The 24,847-nt window shown below is 39.6% G+C and overlaps 1 protein-coding gene across 1 annotated transcript; it reads right to left on the bottom strand.

The window, feature by feature from the left end:
• Window positions 1-78: 78 nt before the first annotated feature.
• Window positions 79-24,847, bottom strand: MED1 (mediator complex subunit 1). The gene is made up of 17 exons (XM_008523257.2): window positions 24,568-24,847; window positions 22,460-22,566; window positions 20,243-20,321; window positions 18,154-18,208; window positions 17,917-18,049; window positions 17,183-17,211; window positions 14,923-14,994; window positions 14,058-14,132; window positions 13,457-13,530; window positions 12,760-12,849; window positions 11,913-12,024; window positions 11,279-11,403; window positions 10,641-10,759; window positions 9,414-9,615; window positions 7,876-7,971; window positions 7,654-7,759; window positions 79-6,503 (listed from the first exon to the last, which is right to left on the bottom strand). Exons 1-17 carry the CDS (start codon window positions 24,590-24,592, stop codon window positions 3,257-3,259), a joined length of 4,746 nt encoding a protein of 1,581 aa, XP_008521479.1. The 5' UTR covers window positions 24,593-24,847; the 3' UTR covers window positions 79-3,256.

The following is a 24,847-nucleotide window of genomic DNA, read 5'->3' as shown; positions in this document are numbered from 1 at the left end:
AATTTTTTTGATTGGTTGGACTCTTAAAGCAAAATAAATGAAAATTATTCAAAGGTTAATTTATTACACGTAGACATATTACTTTTTATCAAAGAAATTTATTTGCATGTAAATAAACAGGTTCTTTTGTAATGTTTTGGGAAAAAAATCCCACAGATTTTGTCTACTTTCAAAAAAATGAAAAACCCCAAAGTATTTACAGAACGGCCATATGCACAGAAAACCAAATTGGAAAGATTTTTTTTTTTAGAAAAGACCCTCCCCAACTGCTCCTGATGTACATTTTTAAAACTCAAAATTCAAAGCCCAACTTTTACAGCTGAGCACGTTTCCCAACCTAGCTTCTGAGATGTTAAATACTTCCTACCCCTCAAAAAACTAACTCAAGCGTAGAAATAAGGGGGGAAGGGGTTTGAAAAGAAAAAATGATGAAGAAAATGAGATTGCCCAGGGATTGTGAATAATGAGTTTCATATACTGGCATCTGCTTTAAGTGACTCAACTAGATACTGTATGATTCACTGGCTCCCTGAAAGGGTTTCTTCTGAGAGTTCATGATATTGCTGCACTAAATTTTCAGACCTAGGCCTTAAGGAAAATCTTTCCAAGAGTCATCAACCTCAAGCCTGGTTTTGGCAATTAAATCCTGCTTCATCCCCCCACGCCCCCAATACTTTTGTTTTAAAACACACTAATTTTGAACCTCAAATCTTCATGTACATCAGAGCAGGTTTTAACCAAGAACCCCTAACATGAAGCCAAAAGACAAAAGAGGAATCAGGTCAAACTAAGAATACATAAGACACCAGCAGCAGAAGATAGGTAGAAGTTGACTTCATGTCCTTGCCGTCTTTTGAAACAGGAGAATGAGTACACCTAGACAGGAGGGAGGTGTCCCAGGCTTGGTTTATTCTGCCTCTTCTCCTCCACCCTGTGGAGAAATGCAGTGCTCCCTGGTTCTCAGGCAGGGTGAAGCAGTTTAGCCCCGGCTCCCTGTTAAGCAAGTTCAGATGCTGGGTCAGTGTGTGGGGTGTGCCCATCGACAATTCAGGGGCTTATCCTTCATCCAGATCCTAACTCGGGATTCTTTGATCTGGGATGAAGACAGAAAGAGAGAAAAAGCTTCCCAGTTTACTCATTTTGGTATTTGTTGGCTCTGCTTGGGGGAGCTGAGCCCCTGATACTATGTAGTACATTCCCCATAAGATTTTCCCCACCCAGAACAAACTTAAAAACCATGTAACATTTTTGTTTTTTTTTTCCTGCAGAAACCAATGGGATAGGATTCAAAACTAGGTGAGAAACTTGTGAGAAATCCAACCTGGTTGTATGTCTGAGAGGCTGCTACTGTATCAGCATCACAAGATAAAGCACTCTGGTATCACCTTGCCCACGTCCTCCTTAGTGTCACCCAAGACATTTGACTGTGATACGGTAACCGATAACTTTTCTTGCTCCACTTTGCAATGTTTCATTTCCTACTTCTTATTACCTTGGGACACAAAAGTGGCAGAGTTGTTGAGAGTTGATGACCAGAAAAGGGAGAACACTAGAGGATATCAGAGACAGTCAGGAGAGAAAGCCAAAGCTGATTTTCCAACTCTATGCTAACTCCAACCTGCAGAAGAGGCTGAATATAGAATTCTTCTTCTTCAATATCTGATGAAGTCACTCCATTTATGACACACACACACAAATGAATCACCTGGCTTTTTTTTTTTCTTTTTAATCCAGAAGAGTTGTGCTGGGGACCGTGCCCCGTCCTGCTGATACAGATCCTGAATGGAATCATCAGGAATGGCACAGTGCAGGTGTCAAAATCAAAGTAAGGCCGCAGAATTTTGAGAGGACCCTCCAAATACTGAGAACTTGTGTTGCACTCAAGTGGTCTCCTGGATTTCTATATTTATGAGAAAGGCTTCTTATTGATGTCCCCCAGAATCCAGACTCAGACCTATTCCTCCAAAAAGGTCCAATTGTGTTGCTACATAGTAGCAAGGGTTTATCTTCATGCCCACCTAGCATTCCAGGCCCCCATTACTTCAAGTGAGCTTGAAATTATTTTAAGTGAACTATGGCTGCAAATATTTTACTGTTTTATCTAAGGGAGCATACAGTGGAGTGATGTAAAGTCTGGACTCCTTCTCCTTCTGAGGAAGAGAAACAAGGAGCCCAGCTCTCAGGAATGGCATCAGTTCTCCTACAAACAAAATGCTGGGATGTGGACTTTTGGCACATTGTGGAAATAGGAGAACTATTAATTCTGTAATGGTTTTTATGCCACTGGGTCAGGGAGGCTGTCCCACATTAAACCTTACTGCATCTGAAACATGTTTATATCCCAAGAAGCTAGCCTAGCTTTTTTTAAAAGGAAAAAAAAAAGACTATAAATCAATACCTCCACAGGGAGGTAACTCCTAATGTTCCTATGATGTTTGAACCCTATGAAAAACCTCCTAAAACAAAAATACCATTTTGGTTTTTCTACTAAACTCCAAAGGTGGGCCTGACTAATCTGCTTGGGCTTGATACTACAGTACCAGCACAAGCTACAAGCTCACTACCACCAAATAAGCCTTACTCTTCCACCTCCCATCATTTTGAACCCTGAACCTCATAGAATAGAAAGAAACACTGTATAAAAACAGATAAAGGGTTAAAATATTACAAATAAATAGCTAAAATTATCTTCCCTCCCCCCCCATCACTCCTAAGAAACAGACACCAAACATTACTTAAGTGTCCAAAATGACCAAAGTCCTTCATTTGCCCATGCTTCAAATGGACAACTACCCAAACAAAGGTGAACAACCTTCATGCAAATGCATCAAGGAATGTATTGCTTTTTCATTTTCTGCCCAGCCCTTCAAATACATGCACTAAAATGAGTTTAAAACATGGCCTAAAAATGGAAAAAGGGAGAAAAAATATATATGAATATTTCCCACAAAACTGTTTCCCACCCTTCCCTCTCCCTATGTCCCTCCCACCCCCTCCCTTTCATAAGCAAGTATTTTAACTTTTTTTTTTTCCTGGCAAAGGAACAAGTGATTCTTCAAAACCAGAATCAAACCCTATGGTCTCTTTAGTAGGGTCTGGCTATGCCTTTCTAAATTCACCCAGCTCACTGTCAAAGCCATGCCATTTAAGATTCTTAAACACAAAATCAGACCTGTCTCACTCACCCCTTACGGTGGCTTGCCTACAACCTTAATTAGTTTTTCTCTGGCCATGTTTGTCTTAAAAAGTAAGGTTCTTAATTGCCAATCAGGGCCACATCCATAAGATCGTCATCTTCCTCCCCAATCATGAAATCAGGGCTGAGCCTTGAGGGCCTGTCTGTAGATAAGATTGTATTACTTGTCATAGACAAGGACTGGTCTGAAGAGATGGGTGATTTAGACCAACTCTCTGGCTTGATGCTATGAGATTTTTTCTTGTCTCGGTCTTTGTCCCGGTCCCGGTCCCTATCTTTGTCTTTTACTTTCTTCTTTTCCTTTTTGTGCTTCTTATGCTTCTCTGTGCTGTATTCTGGAAGTGGTCGGATGCCATCATCTGAGCTGGGACTGTTTTGATAAGATTTCTCTGCTATGGAGGAGCCTGACTCACTCTCACTGTCCAGATTCTGGGGGGTATATGCTGGTGACTTACTATGGCTGGGAGAGCCACGTTCATGCTTTGGAGTGGAACCACTGATGAGTGGAGAGCCATAGTTTTTGGAAGAGGCCATCTGAGGCCTGAGCCCTTCTCCACTACCTTCCCCAGGTTTTTGCAAAGTCACTTTGGCTTTAATGCTGGGGGATCCCCCATCGTGCTTGCTGATGATAATTTTTGCCACACCCGTGCTCCCCACATTTTTTGACTCTGAGGTCTTCTTAGACGAGTCCACTGACCCCCCGGAGCTGGAAACCTTTGATTTGTCTTTATCACTTTTCTCACGCTTGCCCTGAAACTCTCCTCCTGACATGTTATGTTTGGAGGACATAGGATGGCTAGAATTTGTGCTCACTCCCATCTGGCCATCCATTGGGTCTTCACCCCCAGGGCCACTGGTGACAACCCCATGCTTCAGTTTATCTATGACAGCTGTTAAGGACGGCTTCTTATTTCTACTGGGAGATTTCCCTTTGGAACTCCCATGCTGGTTCTGAGAGGATGACATGGAAGAGCCACTTGAAGAAAAGGAAGAGGAGGATGCTGTACAAGAATTAGATGATGGGGGAGTTTTCTGAGACAATGAGCCTGAGGATCCTAACCCTGAAGATGACTTCATGCCAGTGCTTGAACTAGTTCCAGACATATGAGAACCACCAGAACCTGAACTGATAGGGGACTTGGCTTTTGAGGATGGGGGAGTCCCAGGAACAGGCTTCATTGGAGAGGCAAGCTTATCAGAGCCTCCAGCTGGCCTTGAATGAGAAGGGGATATGTTTGGTTTACTTAAAGAAGGATTCATAAGTGATGATGGCTTCCCTTGAGGTTTCATCTTGGTGCTGCTGGAGCTACTGCTCAGTCCATGCTTGGTAATAGGAGAGGAGCCTGGCTTCCCCCCAGACTGAGATGAGTTTTTGGACTGGCTAGATCCAGAAGACCCTTGGCTAGAATATATACTGCTACTTAACTTGGAACTTGATGAACCTTCTGATTTACTGCTTTTCATCTTGCCTGAGTTGGAAGCAGAAGACGAGGAAGAGGAGGAAGAATGGCTATGGTGGCTTTTACTGCCTGAGGAAGACACAGAACCACTGCTGGTATACTGACTGTGAGAGGAGGGCTTGCCCACCATCACGGTTCCCTTAGGAATCTGAATAGTGATTTTGGGAATGGGCGGTGTGGCAACACCTGGGGGAGTCTGAGATCTTCCTGAACTGCCTGGAGATTTGGATCCACCTGTGCTGGTAGGTGGGGTGAAAGGTCGGTTAGAAGAACTGTGAGACGGAGACTTTCCCTCAGTGTCTGCCTTCTTCCGCTTTGTAGGCTTATCTTTGCTTTTGCCATCATTAGAAGGGGTCCGACTGCGCTTCCCTGGTTTGCTATCTAACCCTGGCCCTGACAGACTATTATTACTGGTGCCATTGCCTTCCTTTACTCTCTTTTGAGTCTTTTCTTTCCCTAAGTCGCCAGCGGTTAATAAAGGACTCTGGCTACCACTGTGATGCTCCATAAGATCTGCAGGACCCAAAGCCTTACCAGCCACTGCTATAATACTGAAATCAACTGTGTCAGCTTGGCTATTGCCTTTAAACTTAGCCTCCCCATTATCACCTCCAAGCATTGGCACTGCCAAAGTATTTAGTGCCTGAGATGCAAATCCTTTGAAATCATCATTATCTCCACTTTGGCTGCTTTCATCAAAATATTCTTCTCCAAAACCACTTTGGCTCTGGCTGTTCAACAAATCAGGATTGAAATCTACTCCATCAGGAAAAAAATGATTGGTAGGAGAGTCACTACTGGGGCTTCCAGCAGCATCTGCAATAAGGTCAGCTGGATCAGTGTATGGATTTTCATTATTATTGGTTTGAAAGACATCAGGGTCAAAGAGGGCACTCTGAGAATGCCCAGAGCTTGAAGAATCTCGAACAGGGGTACCAATGGGTGGGCAATCATCACTAGTGCTGGGAAGCTTAGAGGCTTCTTCTGCAATGTCTGAAAGGATATCAGTTACATCTGGGCCAATGCTGTCTGAACTGGATAGTCGGACCATCCTTTGAATACTGGGTTGGGGGTGAGGTACTGGTTGTGGGTAAGTTGTTGGGGGAGTGCTACACTGGCTTGGAGCTGGAGTGATGTGTGGCGTATCCAGCGTGTCAGCTGTCATGTTGACATCAAAGATAGGGTTCTGTGAGTCAACATCCATTGAAAATAGCTCCCTCTGAAAGTCATCTTCAGTCTGGTGCTTGGGTTTGTCAGGTGGTAATCTTGATGACTTCTTCTTCTTTGTCTTGTTGCTTCCCGAGCACATTTCCATCCGGGGTGAGCCGGAAGAGGAATTCTGCCTTTCTAAAGGGCTGCTTCCATAAAGAGTTGAGAAATCCTGGGCAGGATTATCTTTAAGAAGGTTCATGAGCATCGGGTGGTTCTTGGTGTTGCCGGCCATCGAAGAGACAGGTGGCGGCGTGTGATGAGGAGGGGTCGGACTCGAGCCAATGGTAGACCCCCCGTTCCCTGTGATTTGCAACAAACTGGTAAGAATTGGGTTCTGAGACACCTTGCTGAAGTCCTCCCCATGGCCCACCGACTCATGCCGATCTTTGATGCTCATGCTCATATTAAACAAGGTGGTAATGGGACCCCCCGGAAAGGTGTTGGTTGGTGTAGTGGTACCACTCATTGGGTTGTTGCCTGTGGTCATGCCATACCCTGGGCTGCTAGCCGGGGGCAGGTTCTTTTTCACCATGTCTTCAACTGTCTCTGCAATGAGGGACAGTGCTGGGGTGTCGGCCTGAATGGTTTCAGCTTTCCTCCGAATAGCCCTCATCGTCACAGGGATGGACATACATCTGTAAGATAAGATGAAAAAAAAAAGTTAACATTGCACTAGCTGATGAACGAAGGCAATTTTTCATTTGGGAAAACAGGCTTTAATTTTGCCTGGGATTTAGATATGCCATCAGAGGTTTGCAGTAAGCAGTTTTCAGGTAAGGCAAATAACCTGAAAGGCAGGAGCAGTTCTATAAAATGTGAGAGCTTTGGGTAAATTCATTCTAAAAAGAATCTGGACCAGCAGGCAATTGTCAACCTCTTTTCTCTTTTGAAGCACCACCAAAAACCAACCAACCAAACAAGAGTCCAAATAATCAGGCATCATATTGAACTAAAAGAAAACTGGTAATAATGAATTCAGTAAAAAATGTCCTCCTTTTGGGGCTTCATATGTGATTAATGGGATATATGGTTTATCTTAATTAATGAACCACTAGAAAAATCTCGACCTATTAAGTTCTAAACTTTAATGGCTTAGATCACCCCTAAGCTGGGTGAAAAATGTTACTACTGTTATGAAATCTTGCTTATTTTAAAGCAAAGCACTTTTTATCTTACAAATTTATATTTATAAACATATGTTTGAAAACATTTTGCTCTAGAACATGTTAGCCATCCTTTCTTAAAGGGCCAGAGAATAATATTTTAGGCTTTTGAAGATCATATAGTTTCTGCCCAACTACTCTGCCATTTTAGCTCAAAAGCCACCAAAGACAATATGTAAATGAACAGGCATGGCTGTGTTCCAATAAAATTTATTTACGAAACAGGCCACTAGTGCCAGCTCTAGAAAAATCTCAAAGTTACATATTAATGTTCCTGGGAAGTTGACTGCCTTAAGTATCTTCCCACATACTGCCATTTGACATGTTACACATTAAAAAGTGACACAGAGAATAAGTGAAAAAAGACCTATATCTTATTTCAGCTCTCTCCCTCCTAAAAGAACCCTAATGCCAGGCCTGAAGTTACCTACCTACCTATTATTCTCATAATGGTATTTAAAAAACCAAAGCTCATATTGCTTTTGAGTCTGAAAGCAGAGAAGGATGAATTCAAAGCAGTGACTAAATGCTTTCCTCCTAAATTTCAATTCACTCTAATACTGAAAACAGCACTCCTTATACACCTCTTAATAGGACTCTGATGGAAAAGGGCCAGTGCTACCTTTGAACAACTTTGGCAATGAAGTCATCTGTGCAGATGAGTGCATCTGACAGCCCCTTGTAGAGTTTACAGCTGACATGTGTTGAGTCCTGCACATCCATTACCACTGGAAGACAAAATATATAGGAGGTATTTGAGATAGATTCAGCTTTGGACTTTTCATAAAAATGTAAAGGGACCAAACCGCTGCCCTGAGAAGTGCTAGCCACCCACACAACTCACCACACACCAGGGAGTCATTCACAGGGTGCTGAAAAGATACGCTGAAACGGGACTCTGAGAGAGGACACACTTCAAATTGCAGGAGCCCAGGAGAATCTAAAAAGCAAAGAAAAGGATCATAAAATAATATAAGACTTGAGACAAGTAAATAATCCCTAAGTACACAGACTGAAATTCTTTCTCTCCCTCCTTGGAAACTAAATCCCACACATTATTTAACACACAAAATCTACTATGTCATCTACAGGAGATAGAAGGAATAGATTACAAGGAATCTGCCAGTTTATGTTATAAATATATATATAAACATATAAACTTCAATTTTCTAAAATAAAGTTATTTAATCCCTAAATTGTTAAAGACCTTGGCAGATATAAACAACCTGCCCTGAAAGTGAATTCTGAAAATAAATATGGCCAAGAGGAATTTCTCATTCTATTTGATAAGCAGACATCCAGAACCACTGCCATAAACCCTGCTTTCTATCAGTGTTTGCAGCTGTTGGCTGGGAAACCCAAAGTTTGATAAGCAGGGATGTAAGGGCTACAATCTAAAATGATATATTTATGCCAAATACACATATATATCTGTCATCATAGGTTCCTAAGCCAAACATGGTAGCAGCCCAGAGATAATGATGATATACTTTCTTGGGAAAAAAGTATGCATCTCCGTAGGACTAACTTCATAACTACCTTATTAAAGCTCATTTTTAGATGCTCTGAAGCTATCTGGAGAATTCTCCTTGCACTCAATATGTCAAATAGAAGGGCCATAAGCACACCTGCATATGCCCTGTGTTATTACTCCAACTCTCTAAAATTTCTCATTTCCAAAGTAATTCTTATTCCCATAAAAGATATCTCCTGATTTACCTTCCCTGTTTCTTCTTGCCTTCCATTTGCACTGATACATCCCTATCACCGAAGTGCTTTACAACTAAGGTAAAAAATTAACTATGGTTAACTAGAGCAGCCAAAATTCACATCAAGGCTTCTAACAGCAAACTGTGTTTGAAAAACATCAGCATTCCAGAATCCTGGGAGAAAAAGAAAAGGGCACAAGTTTCATCCCTTTTCAAACAATATGATTAAGTTCTCCAAAGAATGGGGAAAGGAAATATATTCAGAACTAAAAGCTGGGAAGCACTGTCCTAACAACCTAAAATTTGGATATCAAGAAATTCTCTCTTCCTACAGCATCCCAAGTTCTACCTTATATATCTGCTGCAAAGTTCAGGCCCGTAGGTACCCAGTTATATTACTGTATGAAGAAAAAGAGTAAGTCCACTGCAAAAAAACAGTCGTCTTCCAAATCCCAATTTACAGATTGGTTCCATCAAAATTATTTGTGGAGTTTAAACTAGATTCTCAACTCCTCCACTGGGGTTCTAATTCAGTTCGTCAGGCTATGGAAACCAAATATCTGTATTTTTAAAAGCTGTGCCACAGGTGATAATGATGGGCCACCAAATTAGAGAACCACTAGAGTAAGCAGTTTGCAAATACCAGTAAGTATATCAAAAGGAAAGGCAGTACCTTCTTTCAAAATAGTTCTTTTGACACAGCTTCCAATTAGGGTGTTATAGGCCACTTGGTGTCTGATCAGATTTAGGATAAGAGGAACCCGGCCAGGGTGCTGAAAGGTGATTTTGCTAACAAGGGTTCCCTGTAGACTTCTGCCATCTGGAAGAGGAGCATCTTTGTTGAGGAAATAGCAGTGCTGCTGACCTGGAAGAGCCTGGGTAAAAAGAAAAAAGTAAATGAATTCTGGCTACTCACCCATTGTACTCCAACCACAAACTATCCTGAAAAGAAATCTACGTCTCAAAAATCAGCAGCAATTTCTTGGTGAATAATAAAACTCCACAGTGAATTCTTTGGTCAGCTGATGTTATAAATACCAATTACTCACTTGGCCAAAAAGACCCCTTTATTGAAAATGTTCTGCTATTCGTTTCCTAACCTAGCTAACACAAAAAATCAGAAATCTGTATAAAAGAGGATCCTGAACCATAGTGCAAAATCTGTATTTTTAATAAAACACCCTATATAAGTATAATGCAGCTTGAATTTGGGAACTGCTACTTTAATCTAGGCAATTGTCAAACAAATTCAAGTCCAGATGAGGTTTTGGAAACTGAACCTTCCTTACTTTATTCATTCCAGCACTTTTGTCTGTGTATGTACTTGAAGGACCTTCCCAGATTATAAACTCATCACACTTGAAAGAATTAAACAGTAAGGATTCTTTTTTTTTTTTTTTTAAAGATTTTATTTTTTCCTTTTTCTCCCCAAAGCCCCCCGGTACATAGTTGTATATTCTTCGTTGTGGGTCCTTCTAGTTGTGGCATGTGAGACGCTGCCTCAGCGTGGTCTGATGAGCAGTGCCATGTCCGCGCCCAGGATTCGAACCAACGAAACACTGGGCCGCCTGTAGCAGAGCGCGCGAACTTAACCACTCGGCCACGGGGCCAGCCCCAACAGTAAGGATTCTTAACACCTACTTATAAGCTTATAAAAGCTCAGAATACCATTAAAAGACTTGCATCTGAAATTTCAACAATGAAATATACATTGTTGTTTCCTGACTTGGAAGCTCATGCTCTCTTCAGTATGTTTCAGAGTAATTTCCTGCCTGACTGAAAAAATTGGATATGATCTAATAGTCCAAAAGAATGTTACCTGACCTCAGTAATCCTATAAAGGAAGATTCTGATCTTGCGTCCAAACATAACCTACAACAATCCTCAGGGCCTTACTTACAGCATAAAATCGCATGTTGTGATTCAAAGGTATGGGGTCAGGGTCCTTTGACAGCTCAAATTGAGTGATCAGTTCATAGAGGGGTACGTAAGTTGGTTGAGTTTCAAACAATGGAATTCCTGGAAAAACAAGGATCAATATAATGATCACAATAAGATCAAAAGGTTGACAGCTCAGTTTTCCCTTCATGACTTTATTCATCCATTTATTCAAAAAGTACTTACTAAGCTTTAACTAGTACAAAGCACCAAGACATCTATACCCATCAGCTCTTTTCTGAGGCCTGCCAAGACTGAAAGACACCTGAGATAATCTGATTTTGAGGTTTGCTTTTCACGTTTTTTTTTTTTTTTTCAGGAAGATTAGCCCTGAGTGAGCTAACATCAACTGCCAATCCTCCTCTTTTTGCTGAGGAAGGCTAGCCCTGAGCTAACATCCACGCCCATCTTCCTCTATTTTAGATGTGGGATGCCTACCACAGCACGGCTTGTCAAGTGGTGCCATGTCCGCACCCGGGATCCAAACCCATGAACCCCAGGCCGCCAAAGCGGAACGTGCACACTTAACTGCTGCGCCACCAGGCCGGCCCTACTTTTCACATTTATAGTAAGCATTAACTCCTAATGCTTAAAACTCACCTGTGCAGGTCTGTAGTTTCTGAACAAATGCTCTAGATACTGGGATTGGCTGGGGAAATTTCAAGAAGAAACAGGCAGGCAGATCAACACTGTTGGCACTGGTGATTGAGGAGAAGGAAGGAGTCCTTCAAAAAAAAGGAGGTGGTTGGATTTTGACTTGATATGAAAATGAAGAATCTAAACACCCATTCTTAGACATGTCTGTATCATATAAACACATACAAAGCCTATCAAAAAGCTCACTCTCTGAACTTTCTTCCCCCAATTCCAAAACATCATATTTGTTATCCCTAAAGTATTTAATCAAACATCTATCCTGAGGCATGTTCTCTAGTTATTTCTCCATTAACTCCAAATCAACATATGTTCCATAACAAAAAAATGAGCAACCATTAAACCAGAGGAATTAGCACAGTTCTCTTCATTCTCTCTCAGGATAGAGAATGTGTTCCATGGGCAGACTTCAGAGGGGAACAATTTTTAGATACTGAAAAGAGAAATTAAGTGGATAAAACAAAAAGCCAAGCTCTAGAAAGACAAGTGGGGGAAGAGCCAAGAGAAAGTAATACTTGTTTCACACTGGGCTTGAAGTTGAAAAAAGGACTTCGCTACCCTAGAATTATATTTAACTTACCATTTGTTGTCAACTGGATGTGACCCCATAATTAATGGTGCAATTGGGAGTTTATACATAGCAGATGTTCCTTCAATTGTCACTGATGCATTCATGCCCAAAGACCGAGGAACTGGGAATATGAAAGAAAAAGGGTATTTTCCAAAGGAACACAAATTATAAGGATCTTAACATTTTAAAAAAACAGGCTAACTTCTGCATAATTTGTCAGCCCTAATTTGTCAGATGCTGTAATACCTATGTGACTTAGAAATGCTAGAAGTTACCTTTGTAACCAACCAATATTTCTGTCAGTAAAAAATACCAGAAACAATGCAGTCCAAGGAAAAATTTTCTTAAAAGACTCATTACCAATGCTATCTTTTCCAACTTCAGAATGCATTTAAAATAGAATTATGATTACAGGATAGTCAATGATTGAAGCTACAAGGGAACCAAATGAGGTATTAGGCCATTATGTTTTAGCAAATTAAAATACAAATAGAAAATAACATCCATTATTGTAACTCTTGAGTAAGCTAGCTAATTTCTTCACCTTTAAAGTAATGACTAAAGGGGATTATTTCAATTCAGATGGTTTATATCTTCTCATTCACTCATTTACTTATTCAAAAGCACTATTAAACTTTTATTATTATGTATGTATGTGTACATATATGTGTATATACATATGAGAGAAACAGCCTGTGTGTGTGTGTGTGTGTATCAGGTGAAACTGTGGTAGGAATGGCAAACTTATAGGGAGTAGCAAACCAAAAAAGTACAGGCAGGCTGGGCATTGAAACTTTTAAAAATATGTTTTAAACACTGAACGAAACCTTCAGTTGTTTTATGGTTAAAGTCTTACCATTATTCTCATGCAAAATGATGGGAGATGATGTCTTATCATCCAGCAGGTCAGAAGGAGAGGCATAGTACTTCAAGTTCATTAAATGACCTATGAAAAATAAAACATCACTACATCTTTATCAGGTAAATCACAAATAAAAACATTCCCATTTCTATAAACTTATATACAAGAAAATAGTTTCACTGATATGAGGACTCATGCTCCAAAGCAGCTTATGAAATATGAGAAAAGCATAAGTATTGATTCTACTGGCAACAATTTACTTCACATTAAAAAAATAAAATGGAGACGGCAGATGTTGACACCTTAGAAATTATTTAAAAATATATAAATTACTGTTAATTTTCTCCCTCTCCTTATAAACCCAAGATGAAATTTTTTTTTTTTGAGGAAGATTAGCCCTGAGCTAACTGCTGCCAATCCTCCTCATTTTGCCGAGGAAGACTGGCCCCGAGCCAACACCCATGCCCATCTTCCTCTACTTTATATGTGGGATGCCTACCACAGCATGGCGTGTCAAGTGGTGCCATGTCTGCACCCGGGATCCAAACTGGCGAACCCTGGGTCACCGAAGTGGAACATGTGAACTTAACCGCTGTGCCACCGGGCCAGCCCCCCAAGGTGAAATTTTTAGTAATGACCCCTCAACTAGAATTAGACATTTTTCTAAAATACGCAAAATAGGATCACATACCCCCACTTCTGGGAGTGAGATAACCAACACTTCCATGAAGAATCTTATCCAAGGGGCCAGCATTGGTTGCTTTCCTGCAAGACAAATGATCCATGCTTGCTTCTGTTTAAGCCCTCAAGGTATTAGTGCACAATGTGATAAGGAGTTCAGCTCTTAAAAGTCTTGTAATATTATCCTAACGACTCTGTCCTATAATTGAGAATATAACAATCGTATTTCACCTTCAAAGTGAAGGGATTATTTCCAGGTATACACCAATATGTAATATGGTGAACAAAAATTCGACCGGACTGTAATTTATCAGATGGGAGGCCAGATTTGACAAGTCTTTAGATAAAACCTATGGAATATCAACCAATAAATTAGAGATACTGATACTCAGAAAATGGAATGCAGTCATCATTTGGGAAGTAAAAGGAGATGGACAAGATTTATAATATAGGTAAAATATAGATGTGTAATAATATAGATGTAATATAGATACATATTTATCTATAATATAAATAAATAAAATAGGACCCTACTAACCCCTTAGATGAAAAACTTTAAGAACAAGGTACTCAGAAGGGTCATACAGAATTTACACCTTAGCCAGTCTTACCAATACATAACTGCCATTTTAGATAGATCCTGTTCTAAGGATTGGAGAGCCAAGTACATTTTAGTCTTCAGTTTGCTAGAGAGTAGAAGAAGAGAATAAGAGTTAAATAGTTGAAAGATATACATACACAAACACAAACACTGATACAGAAAGCCTAAAGGACAAGTCTATATTGGAAGCAACTAAAATACCCATTAAAAAAAAGTTTTGTTTTGTTTTTTTTTAAAGATTGGCACCTGAGCTAACAACTGTTGCCAATCTTCTTTTTTTTTTTTCCTCCCCCAACCCCCCCAGTACATAGTTGTATATCCTTAATTGTGGGTCCTTCTGGTTGTGGCATGTGGGAAGCCGCCTCAAGATGGCCTGATGAGCTGTGCCATGTCTGCACCTAGGATCCAAACCAGCGAAACCCTGGGCTGCCAAAGTGGAGCGCACAAACTTAACCACTCAGACACGGGGCTGGCCCCAAAAAAAGATTTTTAATGTTAAAAAAAAAAATAGTGATCTATCAAAGCTAATTTTTATCTCTGTTTAAAAGAGCCAAGCAAGTTAACAGAATCCCAGGTAGGTTAAAAATAAAAATGACAATGCAGTTCCACAAGAACTAATTTCTTTCAGCCTAGAAATTGATATGTTGAGGAAATCTCAAGATTATAGTCTACCTTTTAGCATTATAATCCATCAATGCAGATACTGTTTATTTAAAATACTTTTAAAAGGCATAAAGTTAGAAGCTGAGCTATATATTGTTGGTATGAGTAGAAATCACAAATGAGATAGGCAGAATTGACAAATTTCAAAGCACAAAATGGTTTACAGGTTTATACTGATTTTTCCAACAAAAGCAAAAAGTAAAAATACTTACTTGTCACCTGGAAGGTTATAAAGATTAACAAGACCCTTAAGGTGCTTAGAAAATTCATCAAAATTTTTTTCCCTATAAGGAGTTCAGGAAAGAGGGGAGAGGGAGGAGAATAAAACATACAATTACTACTCAGTCTTAACAGCAAAGTGCCAAAAATCATGGCTATATAAAAATAATTTTAATAATTTGCTTTATTCTTTTTCCCTCAGCTAAAGTTTTCTAGAATCAATCAACAGTAGCAAAAGAAAATGAAATGTTTTCCTTTCTCTGCCCCATTTTTCTGATGAAAGTGCTAATAAGCAGTATAAAAGATAGTCAAAAAGACCTGATAATTCACATAATAAACTCACTCCAATGTAATGAGACCTGGGTTTAAATAAATCACTTTCTTTTCCTCTTAATATGTAACTGAGATGATTGGATGTCATGAAGAAAACAAACCTTTTGATTGGAAAGGAAAAAGAAGTAAATAAATTGGGAAGATAAAGCACTTGCATGTATATCGCAACATAGAGAGGGAAAATGAGCACTAGGAGAGAGGTGGGACACCTAGAGAAAAGAGGATGGGTACTGTGGAGGCAAACTGCATAGTCCAAAATGTTCCTATGACTAGACATGCCCCAGGAAAAAGAAACTACCACCATGACCCCTGGCCTCCTAGAACCCAATACTATTCAGGCTTGGATTCTTAATCAAACAGGCTTTTGTGGGCAGGCTTAGAAATCCAATCCAACTCAACAATTCTAACTCTCGAACTTAAAAAAGTCTCTTGAAAGCTAAATTGCCCTGATAATGTCAGATACTTGGCCAGGCATTTTTGAGCATTTATTGAACACTTAATGCCCAAAGTGCCATGAAGATAGTGAAAAGAAACAAGAGCAGCAGCAAAATGTATTCCCTACCTTAAAATTACTGTCAACATTAAGTGACTAAAAACATCACGTAGAGGCTAATACTTTTTTTTTAATTTTTTAATTTTAATTTTAATTTTTTGAGGAAGATTAGCCCTGAGCTAACATCTGTGCCCATCTTCCTCTACTTTACATGTGGGACACCTGCCACAGCATGGCTTGATAAGCGGTATGTAGGCCCGCACTGGGGATCCGAACTGGTGAACCCCAGGCTGCCCAAGCAGAGCACATGAACTTAACCACTATGCCACCGGGCCGGCCCAAAACTAATATTCTTTTTGTTGTGCCAACTGCCAAATATGCTTACAAATTAGCTCTAGAACACCACCAGTTCATAAGTTGGTGCAGTCTCCCACTCCAGAATAGAACTTGAAATACTGGCTTTCTAAACTATTTTGGTAATGCATCTTTGCTAGACTTATTGATTCAATGAAATCATAAAAAGGTTATTTTTTATATTGCACTGCAATTTTTTTAAAGCTGGTTCAAATTTGGTGCATTTGGCTATAAACCCATTAAACCAATCATTGAGAAAGCTGAGTGTAAAATTTATTTCCTCAATATTAACACCCTTTCTATGACATCTCTGTGTGTATCTGAGAACTTCACTATATTTAAAACATAAAATTGATGTAATCATTTTCTCAAATTCCCAGAAAGTTAATTCTGGGTTTAAATTTAAGCATGGAAATTTCCACTCAATTCAAAGGGAAACGATAAGCCAATGGAAAAAGCCATTAACTACTAAAAGAGACTGTCTTCAAGCCTAGCACTTTACAACGCTGGGAGTTTATCACACATATACCTGAAGTGTAAAACAATTTTTCTCAAAAATTAAAGTGAAAAAGAGTTCTTTTCATGATAAGGACTCAATTTTCTCAAGCCTTCTGATTCAGTAATTAGGTTCCATTTATTTTTGTTCCACACAGAATTCCTAAGGCTAGATCAGTAGTTCACAACCAGGAATGCTCTGGCTCTGCAGGGGACACTTGACAATATCTGGAGATATTTTGATTCTCACGACTCAGGAGATAATACTGGAAACTAGTGGGAGAGACAAGGGATGCTGTTAAACATCCTACAATGCAGAGGGCAGCCCCTTAGAGCACAGAATTTTCCAATCCAATTTGTCAATACTGCCAAGGTTGAGACACCCTGGGATAGACTGAGCAGGATGAGAACTTAAGCTAAGTCAATTCTAAAAGTGAAGAAGTACAAACTCTGAAAAATCTTGACCCAAGAAAATAAATTTGTTCCTCAGAAAAGTAACTTCTGACCAGCCTCAAAACCCAGCTATAAAGAACAGCATTGTCTGCCAATATCAGGGAATATAAATGTCATTTGCTCACCTTAGCTGCTGTACAAGCTCTGGACAGCTCTGAAATTAAAGAAATTATGTTAAAACTTTAAACTACTTTACGACTTTTGAAGACATTAAATTTTTCTCTTTTATTACTAGTACATGCTTTATAACAGAAAAATTAAACTATACAAGGTCCTTAAATTAAGATATCAAAAAGCATCTTCTTCCTACTTGGTAGACCATGGGTTTGGGGCGGGAAATGAAGATCAAAATATATCAAATAGTTTATAAATGAGTCAACTTTCAGTAGCTTGTTTAAGACATTAGGACCGCTCTTTGATGCGATCCTTAGAATTCATATCCAACTGTCTGGTTACATACATTTTAATTCATCTCCATTAAAGGATTTTTCAAGACATTAGCTATGTACAAGAGTATCTGTCCTTCTTGATTATACGCTCTTTGAGGACAGGAACTTTAAGTTATTTATCTCTGTATCCCCAGCACCTATTCAATTGCGGCTCATGTTTGTTGATATGAAATGGAAAGGGTTCATCTGGTGTTTCCACTTGTCAAAGCCTTTGGATGATGTCAGAGATGGACCCATGTTATTTTAAATTTCATTCTATAGCTATTGATGTCATAAGCCCATCACATCATCTCTACAGTGGCTCATGAAAAAACCTAAACCCAAACTATTTCAAACCCCAACAATTCATTTTAAAATTAATGTCCCTAAGTAAACCCCACAGATTCCAGTGAAATATCAACAACACGTACCACAGGATTCTCCCCATGGTGAGCCACTTTTACATCACAAAGCTGTCCTGCAGGATCTAACTGCACTTCCACATAGAACATATCTGACGTGATGTAACATTCAGTGCCACTGGCACTGAGATGAGAGCCCAGTCTAGCAGGAACAAATCAAAACAAAAATTAATAGAGGACACATAAATAAAGCCACCCAAAGTCAACACTAAGTTAAACATTTCTGCCTAGAGATAGACTACTTACCCATTCTGTCTTGCTATAGACTCCAAACGGTCAGTCATTGCTGGTAAAGATGTCACTATGAAAGGGTGAAAAAAGGAAATCACAAAGGATGCTCCAAATAAATTATATTCTTCAAATAGAGAAATATGCTGAGGAGCAGAACCATCCTTCCAAAGTCATAAACACATTCAATAATTAAAATGCTTATAATCTGCACAAAGTTCATTAGTGAGGCTTAGCTGTGACCTAGGCAGTAATAAGGGTCAAAAGAAAATCTATTCAAAAACATTATTGGACTTTTCTCCTATCCCTTTTTCATTACTTATTTGGGACAAGTTATCTTTAACTTAAAGAAGAAACACTTAGGGGCTGGCCCAGTGGTGTAGTGGTTAAGTTTGCACACTCCGCTTCAGCAGCTGGGGTTTGTGGGTTCAGATCTCAGGCACAGACCTACACACTACTCATCAAGTCATGCTGTGGCGGCGTCCCACATACAAAACAGAGAAAGACTGGCACAGATGTTAGCTCAGGGACAGTCTTCCTCAAGCAAAAAGAGGAGGATTGGCAACAGATATCAGCTCAGTGCCAATCATCCTCACCAAAAAAAAAAAAGAGAGAGAAGAAACATTTATCTGCTAATGCTAGAATAAGGAAGATTAACATCAAAACCAATACTCAATGTTCATAGTGGCATTATTCACAATAGCCAAGAAGTGGAAACAACCCAAGGGTCCACTGATGGATAAATGAATAAACAAAATGTGGTATATACATACAATAAAATATTATTCAGCTTTCTTAAAAAGGAAGGAGGGGCTGGCCCGATGGCACAGCAGTTAAGTTTGCACGTTCCACTTGGGCGGCCCAGGGTTTGCCGGTTCGGATGCCTGGTGCGGACATGGCACCACTTGGCACACCATGCTGTGGTAGGCGTCCCACATATAAAGTGGAGGAAGATGAGCATGGATGTTAGCTCAGGGCCGGTCTTCCTCAGTGAAAAGAGGAGGATCGGCAGCAGTTAGCTCAGGGCTAATCTTCCTCAAAAAAAAAAAAAAAAAAAAAAGGAAGGAAATTCTGACATATACTACAAAATGGATGAACCTTGATGACATTACACTAAGTGAAATAAGTCAGTCACAAAAGGACAAATACTGTATGATTCCACTTATATGAGATATCCAGAGTAGTCAAATTCTTAGAGACAGAAAGTAGAATGGTGGCTACCAGGAGCTGGGGAAAGGGGAAAATGAGCAGTTATTGTTTAATGGGTACAGAGTTTCAGCTTGGGAAGATGGAAAAGTTCTGGAGATGGATGGTGGTGACAGTTGCCCAATGTGAATGTACTTAATGCCACTGAACTGTACATTTAAAAGTGATTAGGCGGCCAGCTCAGTGGCATAGTGGTTAAGTTCACGCACTCCAGTTCAGTAGCACAGGAGTCACTGGTTCAGCTCCCAGGCCAAGACCTACACACCACTCATCAAGCTATGCTGTGGCAGCATCCCACATACAAAATAGAGGAAGACTGGCACAGGTGTTAGCTCAGGGCCAATCTTCCTCACCAAAAAAATTAAAAGGTTACTAAAGTGGTAAATTCCATGCTATGTATATTTTACCACAATTGGAGGAAAAAAAGGAATATTCAGCTGAATCAGCTCCATTTGTGGTGGATCAGAGTAAAATCTGTTTTTATTTTCATTTTCCCCCTAAAATAGATAGAAGTAGTAATCAATGAATAATCAAGCTCATGATTTAAATTTTGTTTGCTTTCCTGAAAACATTGTCCATAAACAGTCTTTTAGAGTTAAAATGTCCATCTTCTAATTAGAAGAGAACATGTGAAGAAAAAAAAGGGAACTCTTCCTTGCTATCATATAGTTAGCCTTCATCAATTATCTTTTGAGTCCCTACCAGCCTACAAAATAGGATCAAAAACAAATGTTTCAGAAGTTCAGATAAGAGCTCATCTCAACTCCATAATGAAAGCAAGAGCAATACCTAGCATAGAAAGTTGACCTGCCTCAATTTATATTTCTAGTGTAAGTATAAAACAGTCTTTCTTAAACTGGCGGTTTTAAGAAATCAGCATATTTCAAAGATGTTTACAAACCTTTGAGAGCTTTCTGCAATGTCTCCAAACAGCTGACCAAATGTTGGTGCCCTCCAGAACTCATCACAACCCTCTTCTCCTGTATTAAGTGGGAAAATATTTGAGGTAAAAATTAACCAAGCCAACAGTGTTTCAGGTAAACATGCACATTATCCTACTAGTAATATTTCAGGATAGTCTATAGACAATATGCTATAGTCTCTGTATTCTATATTCTCTACATACTCTAGTCTATAGACTTTTAACTGTTGCTCTGTCCATCCATCCAAAGAAGGAAAAGTTCATATCCATAGATACATCCATATCTATATACATTAAGGTAGGAAAAGGTATTCCCAGATCTAAAATAAGATAACCTGCAGGAAAAATTAGGAAGAATCAAAATGTAATAAGTAAGATCAGCCTTCTGTAGAAGTTAAGTATATCCTAAGATTTAGGCACTTAAATGGGTGGCTTAGGAGATTTGGCAATTCCGAAATCCAACAAGGTGATTTGCATGTAATCTAAGAAATACAACTAGACCTTGGTCAAACTAGATTGACTCTAAGAAACAAATATGTAGTCCAGAAAAGGGACTCTCAAAGAGCAAAAAATTTGGCATAGTTTTTCTAACCCTATCCAAGGAAGAAGTTTCTCTCTGCACAACAGTCCAGTCCCTAGAACTGTGAACAGTTTTATAATAACTGGGTAGTTTTTCAGCCTTTTCCATGTCCTAAATCCATCTCTCTTTGCTCTAATTCCACCCTCACAAAACAAACATCTGATTAATTAATAATCCGGCTTCCCTTGTACCTTGAATAGACAAAGGGGTGCTCTGGACAATGGATACCAGTATTGCGGTAACTGGAAAGATAAACCCTCTGTTGTAAATTAATAAATTGGCATTCTGATTTACACGTTAATCTACTGAGATTTTGTTAGTATGTCAGTTTTTGAAAGCTCTTCCAATAAAATTAGGATTCTGAATCTGTAAAAGTGAGAAGTAGACAGTGGAAGCTATGGTGACCAAACCAAGACACTGGTATCCCAAGAGAGGGTCTTAGTAGCCACCTGAAATTCGTCTATCTCATGATGTCTCTCTAATGCAACATCATTTATAGAACATATTTCAAACTAGAATATGGCTGCCTTGTGGTATAAAAATGACAACCTCTGAATTCCCAGACTGGAAAAATTGCCATTCTTTTATTTAAGACATTTTTTAAAAAATACCTTCTATGTACACAATTCTGAACCAGAAGATACACATACATTTGTAGAATTTACAGTTACAGAAATCTTTTAGCAACACAACACTTTGATACCCATTGTCTCATTTGATCCTTACAAAAAAACTGGTATTGTGTGCATCTGCTTTCTAGATGAGGAAACTGAGACTCAGAGAGATTACATAATTCATCCAAAGTCATGTAGGTCTGGAGTCAAGCCTAAAATATGGGTCTTTGACAACAAATTCAGTTCTTTTGCAAGTGCTATACTGATATGACTATTTTAAACACTAATAAATCTACTAAACTGAACTTACTCTGGACCCAAAGTAAGATTTAGTGGGGATGAAGGGGTACTTTCACTGAAGTACAATATATATACAGAGAAGTATATGAAGCTTAAGAGAGCCATGAGTTATCACAAAATGAACACACCCATTGCCCAGGTCAAATCATAGAAGTTAAGGTTTCCTACGTTATCTGACTACCACTGGAATCATATGGATGAACTTTCAATATCCTACCACCACCCCTTGTCTTTCACTTAACTGGGGCTCCCCATATGGTAAATGACTCAGGAAGAAGTAGTACTGTAGAGAAAGACGTTGACAGGGTGAACAGGTGAAGCTAAGAATAAATTGCAAACTCTACTAGTAGTAGAAATACAATAAAAGTACTATCACAGTAGAATCAACAAATTTGACAGGAAGTGAAGAATAAAAGTCTCTCTACACCAGTCTATCATGTGTCTCTCTATAGGTGTATCTCTTATCACCTTTGCCTAAAGTAACCCAGGGTACTTTAACTCACAATTAACACAATTTTATAAATATACCTCCCTCTTAGGCAGACTCTTAAAGTTGATAGCCACCATATACTCAGGTATTTTATGATAAATAAAACTGAATACACATTATAATAACTATTTTGAAAAAGCCTACACAGGGAGCTTAGCTTATTAAAAAATTATCTAAGCACAACACTTTATCCACTTCACCACAATCCTCACCATGACTTGACGCACAAGCTTAATGGTTTCACTCCAAGGTCTATTTTGGTTAAATTTTGCATGGAGCCGTTCCAAGAGAGAACTCATCTTACTCAGCTTTTCCGACTCTATGATATAAATCAGAAATATAATTAGAAACTCTTCTTTCAAGTCCTTCCACAGTTTTTCCCACAAATGAAACCCCCATTCTTCATCCTGGTAAAAACTCAGTTAAAATATTTTTCAACATCATTTACTTCAAAACATACAAAGAATTTATTTTTAATGATAAGAAGACACACAAATTATGGGTCTATTCTAACGAACACCATAGAATGAGACTGCTTTCTATTCAAACTTTTAACGAGAACCAAAAAAAGAACCATCTCTATGTTTCAGGATTGAGACTACAATTTAGTGGCACAATCATTTCATGATATGCATGAAATCCCTTGCATGATATATGTACAGCATACATTTGAACATGGCCTTACTATGGTTAGTTCAGTTTCAGTGTGAAAATACAGACTTTCTTAATTTTCTGACATAATTTTAAGAGATCAATTTATAGGCATTATCAAGAAAACAGGCTTTATTTGCCATTCAGATTTTTCCTATTTGAATTCGAATTAAAACAATATGGACAGGCAAGACGCCAATGACTAAAGGATGAGTTTCTAGCAGAGCTAAGAGAAAGGTAGAAAAGACTGGCGTCTGAATTAGGCATGTGAACAAACCTCCTCCACCCTCCAACCCTCCTCTAATTCTCGTACTACTCAGTATGAGCAAGGACCTGTGCTGGAAACCACTGGCAATGCAAAAACACACAATATGCCTGAGATGACATCTGTGAGGGGGTGTGGACAAGTTAACGTGGAAATAACCATCACAACAAGCAAAAGGAGATATGCTCTTAAAAACAGAAACATTACTAATGAAATTCAGAGGAGGAAAAGTTCCTAACTAGTTGCAGAGATGTTACAGAAAACACGTCATTGAAAGATGAATGGAATGTCAGCAATCAGAGTTAAGGCAGTGCCATCTTCTAAATCAAGATCCAAACATCTTCCCCCAATTCCCTCATCTTCTGGAAAACTGGTTTGGGGCTCTTTCAGCCAGTTTATAGTTCTGGACACACTTTGGGCAATTCCCATTTTCAAGACTCATTCATTCAAGCACTATTTTAAGTGCTGGGGATACAACAGTGAGCAAACTAGACAAAATTCCTGCCTCATCGAGTTTCCATTTTACACTTGTCATTCCTCTACACCCAAGGAGTATACCTTTCTTTTTCCTCTCCTTCAAAATACACCCCCCCCCCTTATTTTGCTTGAGAAGCCTGATGATAGATATCTTTACACAAATGCTCAAATCAAACACTTTTTGAGCAACTATTATGTGCCAGGGACTATGCAATGATGAGTAATGCAAGATCCCCGATCTACAAACCTCAGAATAAAGTGGGGAAGATGAGTAAATAATAATATAGTAAGCTGTATTAATAGAACTATGTCCAAAATACTAAGAAAGCATTTAAGCTGGAATGTGGAACTTTAGAGGATCTAAGTAAGGTTTCACAGAAGAGTTGTTCTTCAGCAGTTCTGAGTTAGTCAAGTCACTGAAAGGAAGAAATTCAGTGCATTTTTAAAATATACAATAGCACAAGATCTGAACACTGTGACATTCTAGGAAACTGCTGGCTTTTAATATCTTAAGGATCCAATCATTTCACTTAGGCCAAAACATCCTCCGGCACTTTCACACACAGCTCTGCATTATTTTTTTTTTTTAATGTCATTATTCAGATGTCTCTTGAGCTGTAAGCAAGTTTTAGATTCACTCGCCTGGTCTCCCATCACTTGAGACTAAAAACGCTCTTGAGGCCCAAAAGATTGTCCCTAGCTATAGCGGAAACCTTCACAGAAGTTGGGAGCCCCCATCACCCCAAAGTCGGAGCTCTCCATCACCAGTGAAGGCACAATCAGAATCTGAAACTCACACACATCCCGCCTCCTGGACTCTGCGCCAGGGGGAGAGCGGCCCCCGCAGGGGCATCGGCCTCCCCTCCTCTTACAGATTGGCTCCCCCCAACTGTGTCCCGCCCCCTGCATTCCCCCTCAGTCACTCACCCTCGGTTTCCCCCTGAGCCTTCATCCTGACAGTGGGGAGGGCCTGAGTCCTACGCCAGAGGATAAGCCCTTCCCCACCAATAACGGGGAAACCAAGTTGGTTCGGGCTCCCGGGACGCAGGGCACCAGCAGTCCCCACTCTTCCCGGGAAGGCTCAGTCTGTAGTCCCCGGCGGCAAGAAGAGAAGGGTGCTCGCGGCCGCCGCCATCTTCCCCAACGGAACTTGCCAAAGATCGCGAGATTAACCGTGATCCTGCGAGAGGGAGGAAAAGGGCTGGGC

Source organism: Equus przewalskii, chromosome 10 (assembly GCF_037783145.1).
Source record: "Equus przewalskii isolate Varuska chromosome 10, EquPr2, whole genome shotgun sequence".
Taxonomy (NCBI): Eukaryota; Metazoa; Chordata; class Mammalia; order Perissodactyla; family Equidae; genus Equus; species Equus przewalskii.
This window is presented reverse-complemented; position numbering and strand designations above follow the sequence as displayed.

What these genes read in the sequence shown, in the direction of transcription:
- MED1 (XM_008523257.2), bottom strand. Translation starts at nt 24,592, where the DNA reads ATGAAGGCTCAGGGGGAAACCGAGG. An exon ending in TCTCACTCCCAGAAGTGGGG is followed by an intron (nt 12,850 to 13,456) that starts GTATGTGATCCT and finishes TATTTTTCATAG; the next exon opens with GTCATTTAATGAACTTGAAG. An exon ending in GAAACTACAGACCTGCACAG is followed by an intron (nt 10,760 to 11,278) that starts GTGAGTTTTAAG and finishes TTGTTTTTCCAG; the next exon opens with GAATTCCATTGTTTGAAACT.